Source organism: Hippocampus bargibanti, linkage group LG10, assembly GCF_051943395.1.
Source record: "Hippocampus bargibanti isolate YZ-2025 linkage group LG10, ASM5194339v1, whole genome shotgun sequence".
Classification (NCBI taxonomy): domain Eukaryota; kingdom Metazoa; phylum Chordata; class Actinopteri; order Syngnathiformes; family Syngnathidae; genus Hippocampus; species Hippocampus bargibanti.
In genome coordinates this window covers 175,909-191,178 of record NC_142743.1, presented here as the reverse complement: position 1 = coordinate 191,178, position 15,270 = coordinate 175,909, and the positions used below count along the sequence as shown (strand labels likewise).

The 15,270-nt window shown below is 42.9% G+C and overlaps 2 protein-coding genes across 2 annotated transcripts; both read right to left on the bottom strand.

Moving 5' to 3' along the window:
- Positions 1–1,262: 1,262 nt before the first annotated feature.
- Positions 1,263–3,390, bottom strand: psmb3 (proteasome 20S subunit beta 3). Its single transcript, XM_089005352.1, has 6 exons — positions 3,233–3,390; positions 2,169–2,353; positions 1,995–2,102; positions 1,734–1,911; positions 1,471–1,565; positions 1,263–1,400 (listed from the first exon to the last, which is right to left on the bottom strand). The coding sequence occupies exons 1-6, from the start codon at positions 3,233–3,235 to the stop codon at positions 1,352–1,354; spliced, it is 618 nt and encodes a 205-aa protein (XP_088861478.1). The 5' UTR covers positions 3,236–3,390; the 3' UTR covers positions 1,263–1,351.
- Positions 3,391–5,527: 2,137 nt separating this feature from the next.
- Positions 5,528–14,735, bottom strand: cwc25 (CWC25 spliceosome associated protein). Its single transcript, XM_089007041.1, has 9 exons — positions 14,573–14,735; positions 14,274–14,446; positions 13,955–14,191; positions 13,796–13,865; positions 13,516–13,661; positions 12,738–12,810; positions 12,472–12,668; positions 8,968–9,135; positions 5,528–6,707 (listed from the first exon to the last, which is right to left on the bottom strand). Exons 1-9 carry the CDS (start codon positions 14,588–14,590, stop codon positions 6,596–6,598), a joined length of 1,194 nt encoding a protein of 397 aa, XP_088863167.1. The 5' UTR covers positions 14,591–14,735; the 3' UTR covers positions 5,528–6,595.
- Between the last annotated feature and the right edge of the window lie 535 nt (positions 14,736–15,270).

Sequence of the window (15,270 nt, the reverse complement as noted above, 5' to 3'; positions counted from 1 at the left end):
ATAACTCCGAATGATTTGGCCGAGGGGTAGAAGGTAGAGCTTGAAGAAAACAGGACCGAGCTCAGAACCCCGGGGGACACCGTGAGGCAGTATTGGAAGAGCAGTTGTTGAGGTGTATGAATTGTTTCCTGTCTGTAAGGTATGAGCAAAGTCGGTTGAGGACCTTGTCCTAGAGAGTAAAATGGAGTGGTTGATGGTGTCGAAGGCAGCCGTAAGGTCGAGGAGGACGAGGATAGAGTAGGTCAGAGTCAGAGGAGAGGAGAGGAGAATGTCATTGGTGATTTTGAGGAGAGCTGTTACGGTGCCGTGTTGGGTGCGGAATCCAGATTGAACGACTTGGTTATCGTCTAGATAGTTTTTCATTTGAGTTGCGACTGCACGTTCTGTGACTTTGGACAGAAAGGGGAGGTTGGAGATGGGTCAAAAATTGCTCATACTGTCTGGGTTTTTTGATGACGGGGGTCACAGCAGCCAGTTTGAGTGAGATGGAGACATGGGAAAAGTGGAGGGGGGAGTTGACAATGTTCAAGACGAGGTGGGAGATGGTGGGAAAGTAGTGCTTGACAAATGAAGCTGGGATGGGATCCAGTGTGCAGGGGGCCCAATTCGTTGTTGAGATAATGTTGGTGAGTTTAGCTATGGAAACTGCTGTGAATTCGGAGAGGTGGAGTAGTTGGAGTGAAGTATGCTGGTAGGAAGCGGGGGTGGTGGACAGATGAGGTGGTGAATGAACTGTACAGGATGTGTCCATTTTGGATGGAAAATGAGATTGAAATGAATGACTATGTCGACAGTAAAAGAGGCTCAAGTATTGTCGGTGGGTTTGAGGAGCTTGTTGACAGTACAGAAGAGAGCCTTTTAGTTCTTGGAATCCGTTTGGATCAGCTATATAAATAAACACCGCGCAGACAATCGGCACCAGTGGTGGCCAAGCTCTTTTGACCAAAGACCTACTTTTCAAGCGATTCCTGCAATTGACCGACCCGTTTCCACACCAGCACGCGCGCTATAATGACCAACAGCCCCGAATGTTTGTGGGCAGCCTGGTAGTCGAGTGGTTAGCACGTTGACTTGACAGTGCAGAGGTCAGGGGTTCAATTCCCGCTCCAGCCGCCTTGGGTGGAGTTTGCATGGTCTCCCCGGCCGGGCCTGCGTGGGTTTTCTTCAGGTCCTCCGGTTTTCCGCAATACTGTAGTTAGCGAGATATACCTGTATATACTTCAGATTCATATGCCAACACCTTGAGAACATTACACGTCAGATTGTGGAAACAAATTTATTTAACAATACAAAGAGCGGGCAAAACCCTACATGCATTGTTTTCAAATAAACATTTGAGATTGGTGGGGTTTTAATCCATCCTAGCCTTCAAGCTTCTTTTGGTGATCTTGTCCTTTTCACTGGACGAAAAGACTCAATCACTCCACATCACATTGCTCCAATCCATCAAAATACGGTCACTCTACTTACATGACGTGTACGACGACGCCCATGCCGGACAGTGCATCCCGATCGAGTGCATTCAGCATGGCCTGTGAAATTGTCTCAAACAAGTCCTCGGGCTCCTGTATGACCAAACACATTTGTAATGTAAGATACAGAAAGCCCCGGCAAAGTTGTTTGCTCCCTGCCCTATCTCAGATTTCAATGTTGATGACGTTTTTGTTTTTTTAATGGTCTCTTCATGACGAATTTGCAAGTGGGAAAGCCCCTCTTTTTGACACCTAACTTACCAGGTCGGGTTCCCACAAAGATTCACACATGCCATACATCTGCTCCGAGCAGGTCCCGCTCACGACAAAGTCCTCCGTCACCATGGGACATCCGATCAAGTCCAGGGAGCAGATGAATGGCTCAAAGGTCTTTGGATCAAGCCCGGCGATCACAGGCTCAATGTAGTAGGGCCCGAACCTATCAGGGAAAATCACCATGAGATTATATCTTGTTTGTATGCACCTTTTGAGACTAACGTGTAACCATGAAAATACACACACCTCTTTTCATACAGTAGATTTGACACCATGCTCATGAAAGTCTTGGGTTTGATCTGCCGACCCTCCTTCAGTTCATAAAGGTTCAATCGGAATTTAAGCCTCTGCGATCTATATGCACAAACAAAAAAATATGATGACCGTGATGCCGGAACTCCAGCTGACACACACACTTACACTGTCTGAACATCAGTAGCTAGCCCAGCCAGCCCGATGTAAAGCCTCTCGCCCATGGGGAAGATCTTCTCAAAATCCGTCGTTACCATCTGAGCCTGGATCCCAAATCTGCAGTCAGATGCGATGGCCACGCAATTCTTCCCCCTCATGGCCATGACGGCCCCTCCATTATATGACATAATAGACTGCAAGGTGGAGGACAAAGGCAAGGAGACGCCACAATTACAGTATCACACGTTGAAAATGTTGCACAGCACATAGAATTCAGGCAGAAACAATATGAGACACGATTTTTTTTAAATATCCATCGCCGTTTTATTGTCACTTAAACACCAACTATGTCCTGAGTGTGAGACAAATGTGGTGGTCAACAGCTGTCAATCACACTTGCATTGTGATGGCTGAACAGTAGCGAACCGCCACATACATTTTTTCACGTCTGTGTAAACTCCGAGTCGCACAGGAGTGGTCCGTCGATCAAAAGGTTTCTTCAGCCGTCATCTGTACAAATTTGAAGGTGTTCTTATCCGAGTTGCTTCTTCACTTTAGTTCGCTGAAGAAGCATCGCCTTGAAATGTGTACAGATGACGGCTGAATAAACCTTTTTCACATGTATTTATTTTCTCATTTAGCACTTTTCTGTTCAAATATGACTTTAAAAGTGTAACTGAACAACTCCGCAAACACTATACGTATGCTATACTATATGTTTGGCCTTGCCTATATTAATTGCTAGCAGTTTCACAGTCCGTTCACGGCAACCGAGGCTAACGAGACGACAATATAGTAAGCGACTCATTCCTCGAGGAAGCGTGACAACAACGGCGCCGAGACCATGAACAATATCGTATTTGCTTTGCTGGCCTGTTCTTCGCATGTAGATCTCATCGAAAACTTTGTGAAACAGCAACAGCGGACTTCCTCAATTAAATTGGACATGATAGTTCATAACGCAACGTCTTTCTGCGGCCATGCTAAACGATTAGCATGGCGTCGATCTCCCTCCGCGTAAAAATCGATTTCAAGTTTCGATCCCGTTTTTCAATTATGTTACGCGTTCCTACCATGATGAAAATGTCGTGGTGTACTTGTCACAAATAGAAGTTCACACTGAGCCTCGTTGCTTTCTTTAAACAAGCTTCCCGGTGTGACTACACATTCTGAGGGAAGGCTGAGATCACACAAAGACGCACGCTGTCTAACAAATTGCTCGAATGCGATTGGCTATTTAACAACGATTTCATTGGCTGTCTCGGAGCTCTGCATAGTTTGTTTGAGGCGAGTCTTCTTCTTCTTCTTCTTCTTTTTTTTCTTCTTCTTCTTCTTCTTCTTCTTCTTCTTTTCCTTTGGGCTTTTCCCTTGACGGCGTCCCCGCAGCAAGTCACTGTCCTCCAGCCCCCTCTAGAGGTTTGATCGGCAACTTTGTTTTGGCCAGTAAAGTGAAACAAAAAACGTTTGGTCCATGTGCCACAAGAGGGACACAAGCCAATGGCTTATTGTGCCGGTCCCATGACTTCTTCATCCAGACCATTTTATCCACTTGTCAGACGAGTTGAATGAAACATTATGTACACTTCCCACGTCTTTTTCCCCGTCAGACACCGTGGACAGAGACTCGGAACCAGAAAGATCGTCCCCACAGCCGGCAGGAGACGCAGTCATCAATGACATACGTCTGAATTGCCAAGCTATTTATTGAGAGTAGTAGATGTCAATTAAAGTGATACATTAGTCAAACATTGATTATAATGCCACGCCTCTGGGCGTCCTGAGCACCAACAGCTGCGAGCAATAAAACATGGACATTTTAATTGGTTGTCTTTTCCATGAACTGATAAATTTGTAATCTGCCACTTGTGAGGGATGTTTAAGCCGTAAATAGAAAAAAAAGAGTATCTCAAACTCTAAATTCTGTGCAAGGCCGGACCTTCTAGATGGAGCCGACAGTTCACCCTGCCGTGTCTGTTTTACTCAGATTTACTGTGGCCATCTGCTCTTTGACTGTGGGCTTATTGTTTAGTTGGTCAGCAAAGCACCGCACTTTTAAACATGATAAATTCTTATTCTCCATTTAGTACATTGGATTTTAACGATAGTTGCAAACTATGTATTGGTTTACGTCTGTGTAAGCTCTCAGTCGTCGTACAGGAGTGGTCCATCGATGAAAAGGTGTCTTCAGCCGTCATCTCTACTTCTTTGAAGGTGTCGGACGTTTCGCCTCTTATCCAAGAAACTTCGTCAGCAAACTAAAGTCTTACTGGTAGTTTAGGCCCTATATATATATATATATATATATATATATATATATATATATATATATATATATATATATATATATATATATATATATACTTCGACCGGTATCACCTCATCAGTATTCCTAATGCTATTTTGCCTAAATAGGCTATTGTATGAACGATCCAAATTGAACCTCACCACACCAAACCGGTTTAATGAAGGATTTAGTTGTTTTATGAAAATTGCTTCTTTTACTCCCCTTTCAAACCATCTAAGTTCTTTTGCTAAGATTTTAACCTCATTGTCGTCAAATGAGTGGTTGCTAGCTTTTAGGTGCAAATGTACTGCCGATTGAGGTCCACTAGTATTATCCCTGCGATGTTGATAAAGTCTTTTTTTGAGAATTTGTTGAGTCTCCCCAATGTACTGCTCTTTACAATTTTCATTCTTACAATGTATGGAATAAACTACATGACTTTGTTTTTCATTTGGTAGCCTATCTTTTGGATGCACTAATTTTTGCCTTAACGTGTTTATCGGTTTGAAATAAGTAGGAATTTTATGTTGCCAAAGGACTCTTTGTAATTTTTCAGAAACTCCTGCAATGTACGGTACTGCTACTCCTCTCCTTTTAGAATCTTGAGAATTATTGGTTTCGTTCGCTATTCTTTCTTTCTGACATTTGTTGAATGACCACTGAGGGTACCCACAGTTAGTGAGTGCTCTCCTGATATGTTTTGACTCCTTTTCTCTACCTTCAATGCTAGTTGGTATTAGTTTAGCCCTATGCTGGAGGGTTCTGATAACTCCTTGTTTATGTTGTAAAGGGTGGTTAGAGTCAAAAAGTAAGTATTGGTCAGTGTGCGTAGCCTTCCTAAAGACTTCTGTTTTTAGCGCTCTGTCCTCTTTTATAATGACTTTACAATCCAAGAAGGCTAGTTGGTTCTCTTGAATGTCCTCACGAGTAAATTTAATGTTGATGTCTACCGAGTTGAGGTGATCTGTGAAGGATTTAATTTCTTGTTTTTTAATGACGACAAAAGTACTGTCCACATAATCTAAACCAGTGTCTAGGTTTTGTCCCCGGGAAGGATGTGAGGGCCTGTTTCTCCATCTCTTCCATGTAAAGATTAGCCACTATGGGTGAAACTGGTGAGCCCATAGCACAACCATGAATTTGTTTGTAAAATTTCTCTCGAATTTGAAAATATGTAGTATTAAGGCAGATTTCCAATAATTGGCAGATGTGATCCGCTTTAAGTTTGGTTCTTTCATGCAGAGAAACGTCCGCCAGCAGTCTCGTCCTCACCACCGAGACTGCTGCTGGGGTTGGGACAGATGTCAAGAGAGAAGTCACATCGTATGATGCCAAAGTTTCCTCAGGTTCCAATATGAGGTCTTTGATCCTCTCTACAAACCCTGTGATGTTCTCTACGTGATATTCTGTGTTATGTATTGGTTTATAAAAAAAAAAAAAAAACCACATCCGGACCATCGTGGGGTTTGAACTTCCCGTGAAATAGTACAATTCCATGCAGTCGACCACAGTGACAGGTTGCTTCGCCTCTTCTTTGTAGATGGTAGGTGGTATGTTGTTGGATGTAAATAAGCAACTATCTGCTCAATACTCGAAACCATTGAGAGTACCCAAAATAAATTGGCCTCTAATTACGTTATCAATATAAAAGTTTTAGGAGCAACTCTTCTGCCAGCGTCAGGAGTGGAACATAGCTGGCAATATAGCAGAGTTAACTCTTTTAAATGTGAGGAGCAGACATGGAAATCAAAATGTGCATCCAATATCAAAGAAGTGGCTTTGATAAATAATGAGTCTGGTCGTATTATGCCCTCTGAATGGTTGTATGTGAATATTTGGGCAACATGTTCATATATTTTCAAAAATCAATAGTAAATGACTTCTGGGAATATCCTATTGTGTCGTGTTTGTTTGCAGAAACACATACTATTTACAATAAAACAATCAAATGCAAGTCCCGTTTGACTGGAAGGAAAAATAATTTACAACGTGTTCACAGGGGCAAAGGTTTTCTATCAAAGTATTTTATCTGCACAGTACTACTAAGTATGGATTTTTCGTGGTTATTGCCTTATTCTTCACCTCAATCGTCTCCTAAGTATATTCATAAGATTAGCCGCTTTTTGTTCAGTATGTACAGTTTTGTGAATTTTTATCTCTTCATGAAATGGTCCAATGAAGCTGGTGTCCTTTGAATGGAGTGGATATTCCTCTTTACTCTATCCTCCAAAGATGATGTGGCAGCACTCTCCAACTTCATGTCACTGGAAGAAGGAAAGCAGGCGTTATTGGACAAAAACTGTCCAACATTTGATAGTTCTCTTAGAAAGCAACAAACTACATTGATACCTTGGCTTACAAACTTCATTGGTTCCCAGAAAAGTCTGTATTCCAAACATTAATTTGCCATAGGAAACCATTAAAATGAGAATAATCCGTTCCCGGGTCCCCATAAAAAATAATTTTCAACTAAATAACCTTTAAAACTACACACAATATACCTTATTTTATGTATAATAAATGTGCTATGGTATTGCCATTAAAGACATAAACTGTACTGTACAGTAATGAAGTCATTTTATTTCCCTTTGTGATGGTCGTTGATGGCTTGTTGGAGTGGATAGCTTTTTGCATCAAGTGTCTCAAGGAGCGCCGGGTGGTACATCTTGGAAGTTGTCATATTGCAACAGATGCAGGCAGACACACTAGAAACTTCATTCATAGCTGCTTCCCTTGCTTGTCTACTCTTCAAATTGTACAGATGGGTTATTTGTGGAGCCTGATTGATGGGATATTTCAACCTTGCAGTCTACACTCTGCCTTTGAAGGATCAATAAAATTGAAACGAGTCCAAATTTCACCGTGTTTTCTATCCATGTTCTCACCTTTTTACTTTTGTTTTTTTTCACGTGTGTTTTTTTGTTTCAAGTTCTATCTTCTGCCTTTCCCGTTCCTGTGCAGCTCTGTGTTTCTCTAACCCAGGCCTGGCCAACCCGCGGCTCCCGAGCCGCATGCGGCTCTTTGGCTGATTTCATGCGGCTCTTAAGGGGCGTGCGTCCACATGACAAGCGTAAAAAAAGTTTGGTGCTGGCGCTGCCATTCATCCTCTATGTACCGTAAGTTTGCGACAATAGCGCGCGCTGCGCGTTTTGGAGACAATGTACGACTTTTAAGGGCACCTGAGAGTCGTGAAAACTTTTAAGTGCACCTCATGGTCGTGAAATTACCGTATCAAGCTGACCATGTGACGTTAACACGCATGTGCGCGAGATGAAAATCAATCATTTATGTCGTAAACCACGGGTGGCCAACCAACCAGAGACTCGACACAAATTGTTTACGACGTAAACAATTCATTTGCGTCAAGTTCGCTCTCATAATGACAGGGAAAACATGCACAGCAAAACGAGAATGGAAAAATATCCCAATGTCAAACCGGCTGCGCTTAAAATACTGTAAATGTTTGGGTCAACATACGTCTGTGTTTTCTACCCTGAAACACGTGAAATCAAAGCATCGATCGGTTCTGACTGACACTCATGTCAAAGAATTGCTTCGAGTGGCAACAACAGAATGCAAGCCAGATTTAATGAGGATTGTCCAAGACAAAGAATGCCAGAAGCCCCACTAAGCAACATGCACACTATTGTAAATTATTATGCATATTTTTGTTTGTGAACTTGGTTGAACTGAGTTTGTGTGTGTAAAGACAGTGTTCTTTGTTGCCTGTGGTTTTAGTACTCTAGAAGTCAATTTCCGATAGATTTGTTGATTTTGTATTTAAAATGTGATACTTTTAATAAATCTGTCTGAGCAGAGGTCTGTGTGTGTGAGGGATGGGGCGATGGGGTGTTCATGTGTTCCCATGTTTATCCAAGTCAGCATTATTGTCAAAATGCTCATATGCATGGCATACAGCACAGATGAAATTACTGTCCTCTCGGACCCAGCGTGCAAGGCACTTAGAATGACTTGAACAAAGCATAATAAACACAAAAAACGCCAATTTTCCGGGAGAGAGGGGAGACGCTGCGTGTTCACGTGCCGCCATCTTGATGTGGCTCTTTGCAGTAACATAGTAAAAACTGTGGCACTTAGTCTCTGACTGGTTGGCCACCCCTGCTCTAACCCCTCCCCCCGCTCACTTCTGCGTGGGTCCCCTGCCTCCTCTACCACGGATCTTGACCAATCACGTGCGGCTTTAAACGAACACTGGGGGCAGGGAATAAAGGACAAAAAAAGCCGGCTGCCATTTCAGGAGCTCCAAGACACGTCATCCATCGAACGCCACATCACTCATTGTGGTGCTCCGTGTGTTTCCCAAAAAATAGTTTGTATGCCAAGATTATATTCTTGCGAATTTAACGTTAGTAAGGCGAAAAGTTTGTTAGCTAAAGCGTTCGTAAGCCGAGGTATCACTGTATAATGCTCTATTTATATTTTAAAATGCTTGGAGGCAGAAGGGTGGGTGGGCAGACAGACAAACAGCCAGATGGCTAGTCAGACAGACAGACGGATACGTACTGGATAAAACCAGCATGGCGATGATGCTTGGAATTTTGTTCCCGCTGTTTTTCTTGCTCATTTTGCTTCTTGTATCTTCTCACATTATTCTCCCTGTCCTCATCTCTCTTCTTGGCCTGGTCCATCATTTCCTTTCTCCTTTGCTCCAGCTCCTCAGCGGAGAGCTTCCTGCAAGGAAAACATGACACTTAACAGTGATTAAATGCTTTTGGAAATGAGCACAATGTTTTTTTCAAACAGATAATCATATCATTCATTTACTGAATTACAAGCATTCCTACAGGAGCAGCAATATGGCTTCATGCCAAAAAAAAAAAAGAGTACGACAGATGCAGTGTTTGCTTTAAGAATGCTGATAGAGAAGTACAGAGAAGGTCAGAAGGAATTGCATTGTGTCTTTCTAGATCTGGAGAAAGCGTACGACAGGGTGCCCAGAGAAGAGCTGTGGCATTGCATGAGGAAGTCTGGAGTGACCAAAAAGTATGTCAGAGCGGTGCAAGACATTTATCATGACTGTAAGACAGTTGTGAGGTGTGCTGTCGGTGTGACGGAGGAATTCAAGGTGGAGGTGGGACTCCACCAGGGGTCAGCTCTGAGCCCCTTCTTGTTTGCTATGGTGACGGACAGGCTGACAGACGATGTTAGACAAGAATCTCCTTGGACCATGATGTTTGCAGATGACATTGTGATCTGTAGCGAGAACGGGGAACAGGTGGCGGTGAAACTAGAGATGTGGAGATATGTCCTGGAAAGGAGAGGAATGAAGATCAGTCACAGCAAGACGGAATACATGTGTGTGAATGAGAGGGATCCAAGTGCAAGAGTGATGCTACAGGGAGAAGAAATAAAGAAAGTGGAAGATTTTAAGTACTTGAGGTCAACTGTCCAGTGGAGAGTGTGGAAAAGAGGTGAAGAAGCGTTTCCAGGCAGGCTGGAGAAAAATGTCAGGTGTGATGTGTGCTAGTAGGAGGGTTTCAGCTAAGATGAAAGGAAAAGTGTATAAAACAGTGGTGAGACCAGCCATGATTTTTGGACTGGAGACGGCGCCACTGAAGAAAAGACAGGAAGCAGAGCTGAAGATGTTGAGGTTTTCTTTGCGAGTGACCAGGTTGCATATGATCAGGAAGGAGTACATTAGAAGGACAACTCATATTAGAGGCTATGGAGAGAAAGTCAGACTGAGATGGTTTGGACATGTCCAGAGGAGAGAGAGTGACTATATCGGGAGAAGGATGCTGAGCCTTGAACTGCCAGGCAGGAGACCGAGAGGAAGACCCAAGAGGAGGTTTATGGATGTGGTCAAAGAGGACATGAAGGTAGCTGGTGTGAGAGAAGAGGATGCACAAAACCGGGATAGATGGACGACATTGATTCGCTGTGGCGACCCCTGAGGGGAAAAGCCCAAAGGAAAAGAAGAAGACGACAAGCATTCCGACATGTAGAGGCCAAGACAGTGCATGAACAGTCTCAAGGACACTTTACAGTCAGACAAACATCGGTACTATAATAAATAAAAAAACAATCACAAATAGAATGCAATAAATAAAATACAATTATAAATAGAAACAAGAGAGAGAGCTACACAGAAAATGCCATTTTCAATGGGTGGCTTTTGAGATGGGACATGATGGATAGCAACATGAAATGTCCTGGTGGATTAAAGTGCCTCCTAAATCCTTGCGTAAAACAAAAGCATGATGAACAATAGTTGGTCCTCTTTTTTTCTGCCTTCGTCCAACGATTGGTGCATTACCGCTATCTTCAATAATGGAGTGTGGGTCCCAACTTCTGATTTAACCCTCGTCTTTCTGAAAATAAATATGAACATTTTAACTCATGGATTTCTCTCGAAAACTATCGCTCCAATTTAAAGCCACTGTCCGTCCCCTGAGCTCATTAATTAGTTCTTGTCTTGCCACCCGAAAACCCTGAGATGATTTGAACACATGCTGAAATGGTATCAAGAGTGTGTATACGTGACGGTCATCCAGTTAGCGCAACCATTTCACGGTGCCGAGGTTGTGGGTTCCAACCTGGCTCCGGCCTTTCTGTGATGGGGAGTTTTCTCTGTCCTCCCTGAGCGTTCTCCGGGTATTTCGGTGTCATCCTGCATTCCAAAAACATGCATAGCAGGTAAGTGGTTCCTATGTGTCACCACGAGCGTGAATGGTTGGCGACGAGTTTAGATCATAGCCCGCGCACTGCCCAAAGACAGCTGGGTAAGGCTGCGGCACACCTGCAACCCTCGTGAGCATGAGGCACATTCGAAAATGCATATTGACGCCTACTGCAAATATATAGTCAACGCAGTACACTCAAGCAAGGCAGTGGTTGCCCGATTTCACAACTTCAAAGAAACACATGCGAGGGTCTGTTTTAGTAAATTGTCGGCAAAACATCCATTTTCCACCGCTTTGGCATCAGTGAAACACGTGCCTAAGATCGTACACTGAGAAGTCCGTCAGTACTTGACAAGGTTAATGGCTATTAAAGTGACAGACAATAAATAACGCTTGGTTGAGCAGACACGTCGGTGCTGTTGGACAGTCTGCGGCTGGATGGACGCACGGCTTGAGGAGCCTGCATTGATACGTATGTGGAACTGTCGCGGCTTGGAATTGAAGCGGATTTACGTGGATCAGTGACACAATCTCTTTTCGTCAAAGGATGCGACAGCTGCGTGTTTGCTTTCAACATTTAGCTTGTAGTCAACGTGCACACGCCACCATAATGTCCCTGATCCACTATTGAAAAGGATACTTTGATCCTCTCCTCTTTCATCTAGAATTGCTTCATGTCATCAAAAACAGGGTACAGCAAGTCCTAAAGAATGGATGACTCTCTGTGTCTTTGTGTTGTCATATTATTTGTTTTTTTTACTTTATGTTATTTCCGGGTTGATTGAACACTGGCACGTGTGGCTGCCGCTGCTCACCCGCAGAAAAAATATCATGTGACTGTAAAGTGTCCTTGAGAGTTTTTAAAGGCGCTTATAAATGAAATGTATTATGATCATTATCATTTTATCATGATCATTAATATTATTATTATTATCCTCTTCCATAGTGTCCGTCTTTTTTTTCTGAAGTTTTTCAAAGAAATACAGACTCGTGACAGTCTGCCGGCGGACCAGCTATCAATGCTGATGGAACGCACTACCATTTCTGAACAATACTATTTTCCTTGATGTCAGATTTTAACGCTGGTTATCCATCAATTTGTTGTTTTCAGGCTCGATTACCATTGCGTCATCAATGGGACCAAGCCATTTTCAACGGCTCTCGTTGGTCAATAACTTGTTGGGAAAAAAAGGGGTAAATAATCAATGGCTGTGCTGACGTGGCCTGCAAATGGTGGGGATCCACCGTGTACGATTTCAGTCGCATTGGGGAAACAACAAATTCAATGTGGGCCGTGACAAAAATGAGCTTTCAATGTATAAAAGCACCTCTGGACATTCTCTCTGACCAACACACGCACACCGGCAGCCGCCGAAAGTCTTACTTTGACACATGATTCCGTTGCCTTTGGTACCGTTCTCTCTGCGGGCTACGACCCCTGACCTCTGCGTTCCTGTCGCTTCGGTGTGAGGAAGAGGAGAGCATTTCCCCATTTTTTCTGGCGGGAGATCGGCTTCGACACCTCTCTGGCTGTTTTGAGTGATTCAAAGCTGAGCTCTGGTATTGTTTTCCGGCAGGAATCTACAGCGTGAAAAGAAGGTTGAAGTGGCGGGTTTGTGTGTGTGGCGTGACATTTTAATGCTTACTGACCAGGAGGCCGTAGCCCGGACGATGATGGCAATGGGATTTGTTGTGAGAGGAAGTTCCATCTCGTGAATGTGACCTGAAACACGTTGAAGAGTAAAATTCAGATCCAAATTAGTGGCTTTCCCTTGGAGCGATGTATTGGTGAAATATTTTAATGAGGGCTGAATAATTATTCAAAGTCAAATCATCATTGCAATGAAGTAGTTGCACGGGTTGCAATATGGGGAATCTAAAACCCCATCTCTTTCATTTCAGTCAACTCTTGATTTTTTTAGGTGCAAGTGGCTATTGTATTCATTTTTACTTTTTAAAAATCTAGAACGGTTCAGCAATTATGGAGCAGTCACCATGTTGTTTAAATAGGATTTTTTTTCTCACGAAACATGAACAATTTGACTGGATAAGGTCAACAAATGTTTGCATCATTATTTCAGTGTACGCTACATGAGTTTAGTAGAATTTTGTCAAGTGTTAAAGAGACGCTCCAAAGTCCATAGTCAACTCTTGTCAGTTAACAACTCTAATTGAGTAAGATATGCATTTTTAATTAATTCCTGATTTATTCACCTTTACTACAAGTGCAAAATATGTATGGATAATAAATCTGACACTGAGACTATTTTATTGTCAGGCTTAGTTTAAAAAAAGACCAACAAGACCTTGAAAGAAATAATTGTATACTAAATGTCAATCAGAATACTGTGGCAGAGAGAGCGCAGAACCACAATCCTTATTTTTAAGTGTTCATCTGCACTTTTAAGAACCCGACAATTGTGTGTACCTCTCTTTTTTGTCTTCTTCATCTGAACTCATACTTGAATGGTTTCTCTTGTGTTTCTTTTCTTTTCTTTTCTCTTTGTCTTCTTTCTTTTCCTTCTTATCCTTCCTCTTTTTCTTCTTGTGTGTCTGCTCGAGATTCTGACGCAGCTATGGGAGTTACACAATATTTCATGAACAAGTGATTAAAACGATCATAGTGTGTACAAATTGTAGTATTGCAAATTGCTCCGTTTTCTCAGAAGCATCTTTACTGGCAAGGCCAATCACTTTTTTTTTTTTACCATTTCTTTAATTTTCTTCATCTTCACTGGATTCGTCAAGACTTCTCTCTTCTTTTCCTCCTCACGCTTCCTTGGGTGCAAAATGCAAGATGTACGGTTACAATTGTCATCCACGGTTCAGTTTGAATTTGTTTTTTCGGGAGCACGGCAATGTTTCACCTAATGACAAAAAGAGGGTCTTCTCTGATCTTGGCAGCCATGTCCAGGCTGGAGGTAGCGGCGATGGGGCTGAAGATGGAGCCAGGAAGAAGTCCAGTCTCTGCTGACGGGCCACTTTCAGGCTCCTCGTATTGATCGGTGATCTGCTTGTCAATGGGGCGACCCATAAGATATTCATCTCTCGACACCTGATTAGAAGGGCCCTGGTACATCCAGTCCAAACGATCATCCTTCTTTCTATTATGGCGCAAATGACACACAATGAGACAACCTGAGTGACATTCAGACGTTTTCTGAAGGTTGCGTCGTGACAACTAACTTGATGGCACCACTTTCCTCGGCGTATCTCGTAATCTCTTCGCGGGCTCTTTCCTCTTTCAGCTCCTTTTGAAGCTCCTCGATTTTCTTACGTTCTGATTCGTGTTTTTGTTCAGCTTTCCAAACGCGCTCGATGTTTTTCATAGTCTGGGGGTGCCAGCTCTTCTTTAAATTCTAGCACAAGACACATTGAGGCCACTAAGAACAATGCACAACTTGGGACAGGGGATGGGATCACAGCCATGACTGTTGTGATCGGGAAAGGAATTGGCAATTCATTCGACGACAGATAACACTTACCAGATCGCCGCCCCCCATTTTGAAACCTTGCTTCTAGTTACTAACAAGAACAAAATTAATAAATAATATAGTCTTTCTAATATATCGGTGATAAATGAACGTTTTCCGTTGACACGAAAGGCCAGAAGCTCACGGGTTTCGTGCTAAGTTATTGTTGTGCTTCCGGTTGGAAATATTCTTTTTCCGGTGTCGGGCGCGGTGCGTTCAGGACACTCATCTTGATTGTGTGAATCCAACCACTCTAATGAATCTGTATCAATTTCCTACGAAGCCGAGATCTCGCAAATGTTTTTTTCTTCGATGTCCCCTTAGGCTTAGGGGCTCCGTAATTTCCTAACGAGTCGTGGAAAAAAAAACACTTTCATTCAACAAAAAGAAAATGCACCATCATTATGTTAGCGATCACGTAAGTTGTGTAGTGGAGTGGTTTATTCATAGACGTTTGTGCAAAGGAACCGGGTTGAATTCCAGCTCCAGCCTCCCTGTGTGGGGTTGGCACCTTCTCCCCGTGCCTGCCCGTGCCTGTGTGGGTTTTCTTCGGGTCCTCCGGTTTCCTCCTTCATTCGAAAAACATGCACGACGGGCTGATTATATATACACACACACACACACACACACACACACACACACACACACAATATATATATATATATATATATATATATGTAACGGAGTTGTGCGCTTAGATTATTAAATTA

Coding starts and splice junctions, on each gene's coding strand:
- psmb3 (XM_089005352.1), bottom strand. Junction 2,103..2,168: donor GCTACTGATGTTCAGACAGT/GTAAGTGTGTGT, acceptor TTGTGCATATAG/ATCGCAGAGGCTTAAATTCC. Junction 1,566..1,733: donor CTTTGTGGGAACCCGACCTG/GTAAGTTAGGTG, acceptor TTGGTCATACAG/GAGCCCGAGGACTTGTTTGA.
- cwc25 (XM_089007041.1), bottom strand. Junction 14,192..14,273: donor GAGGAAAGTGGTGCCATCAA/GTTAGTTGTCAC, acceptor GCGCCATAATAG/AAAGAAGGATGATCGTTTGG. Junction 9,136..12,471: donor CAACGGAATCATGTGTCAAA/GTAAGACTTTCG, acceptor TTTTCCTTGCAG/GAAGCTCTCCGCTGAGGAGC.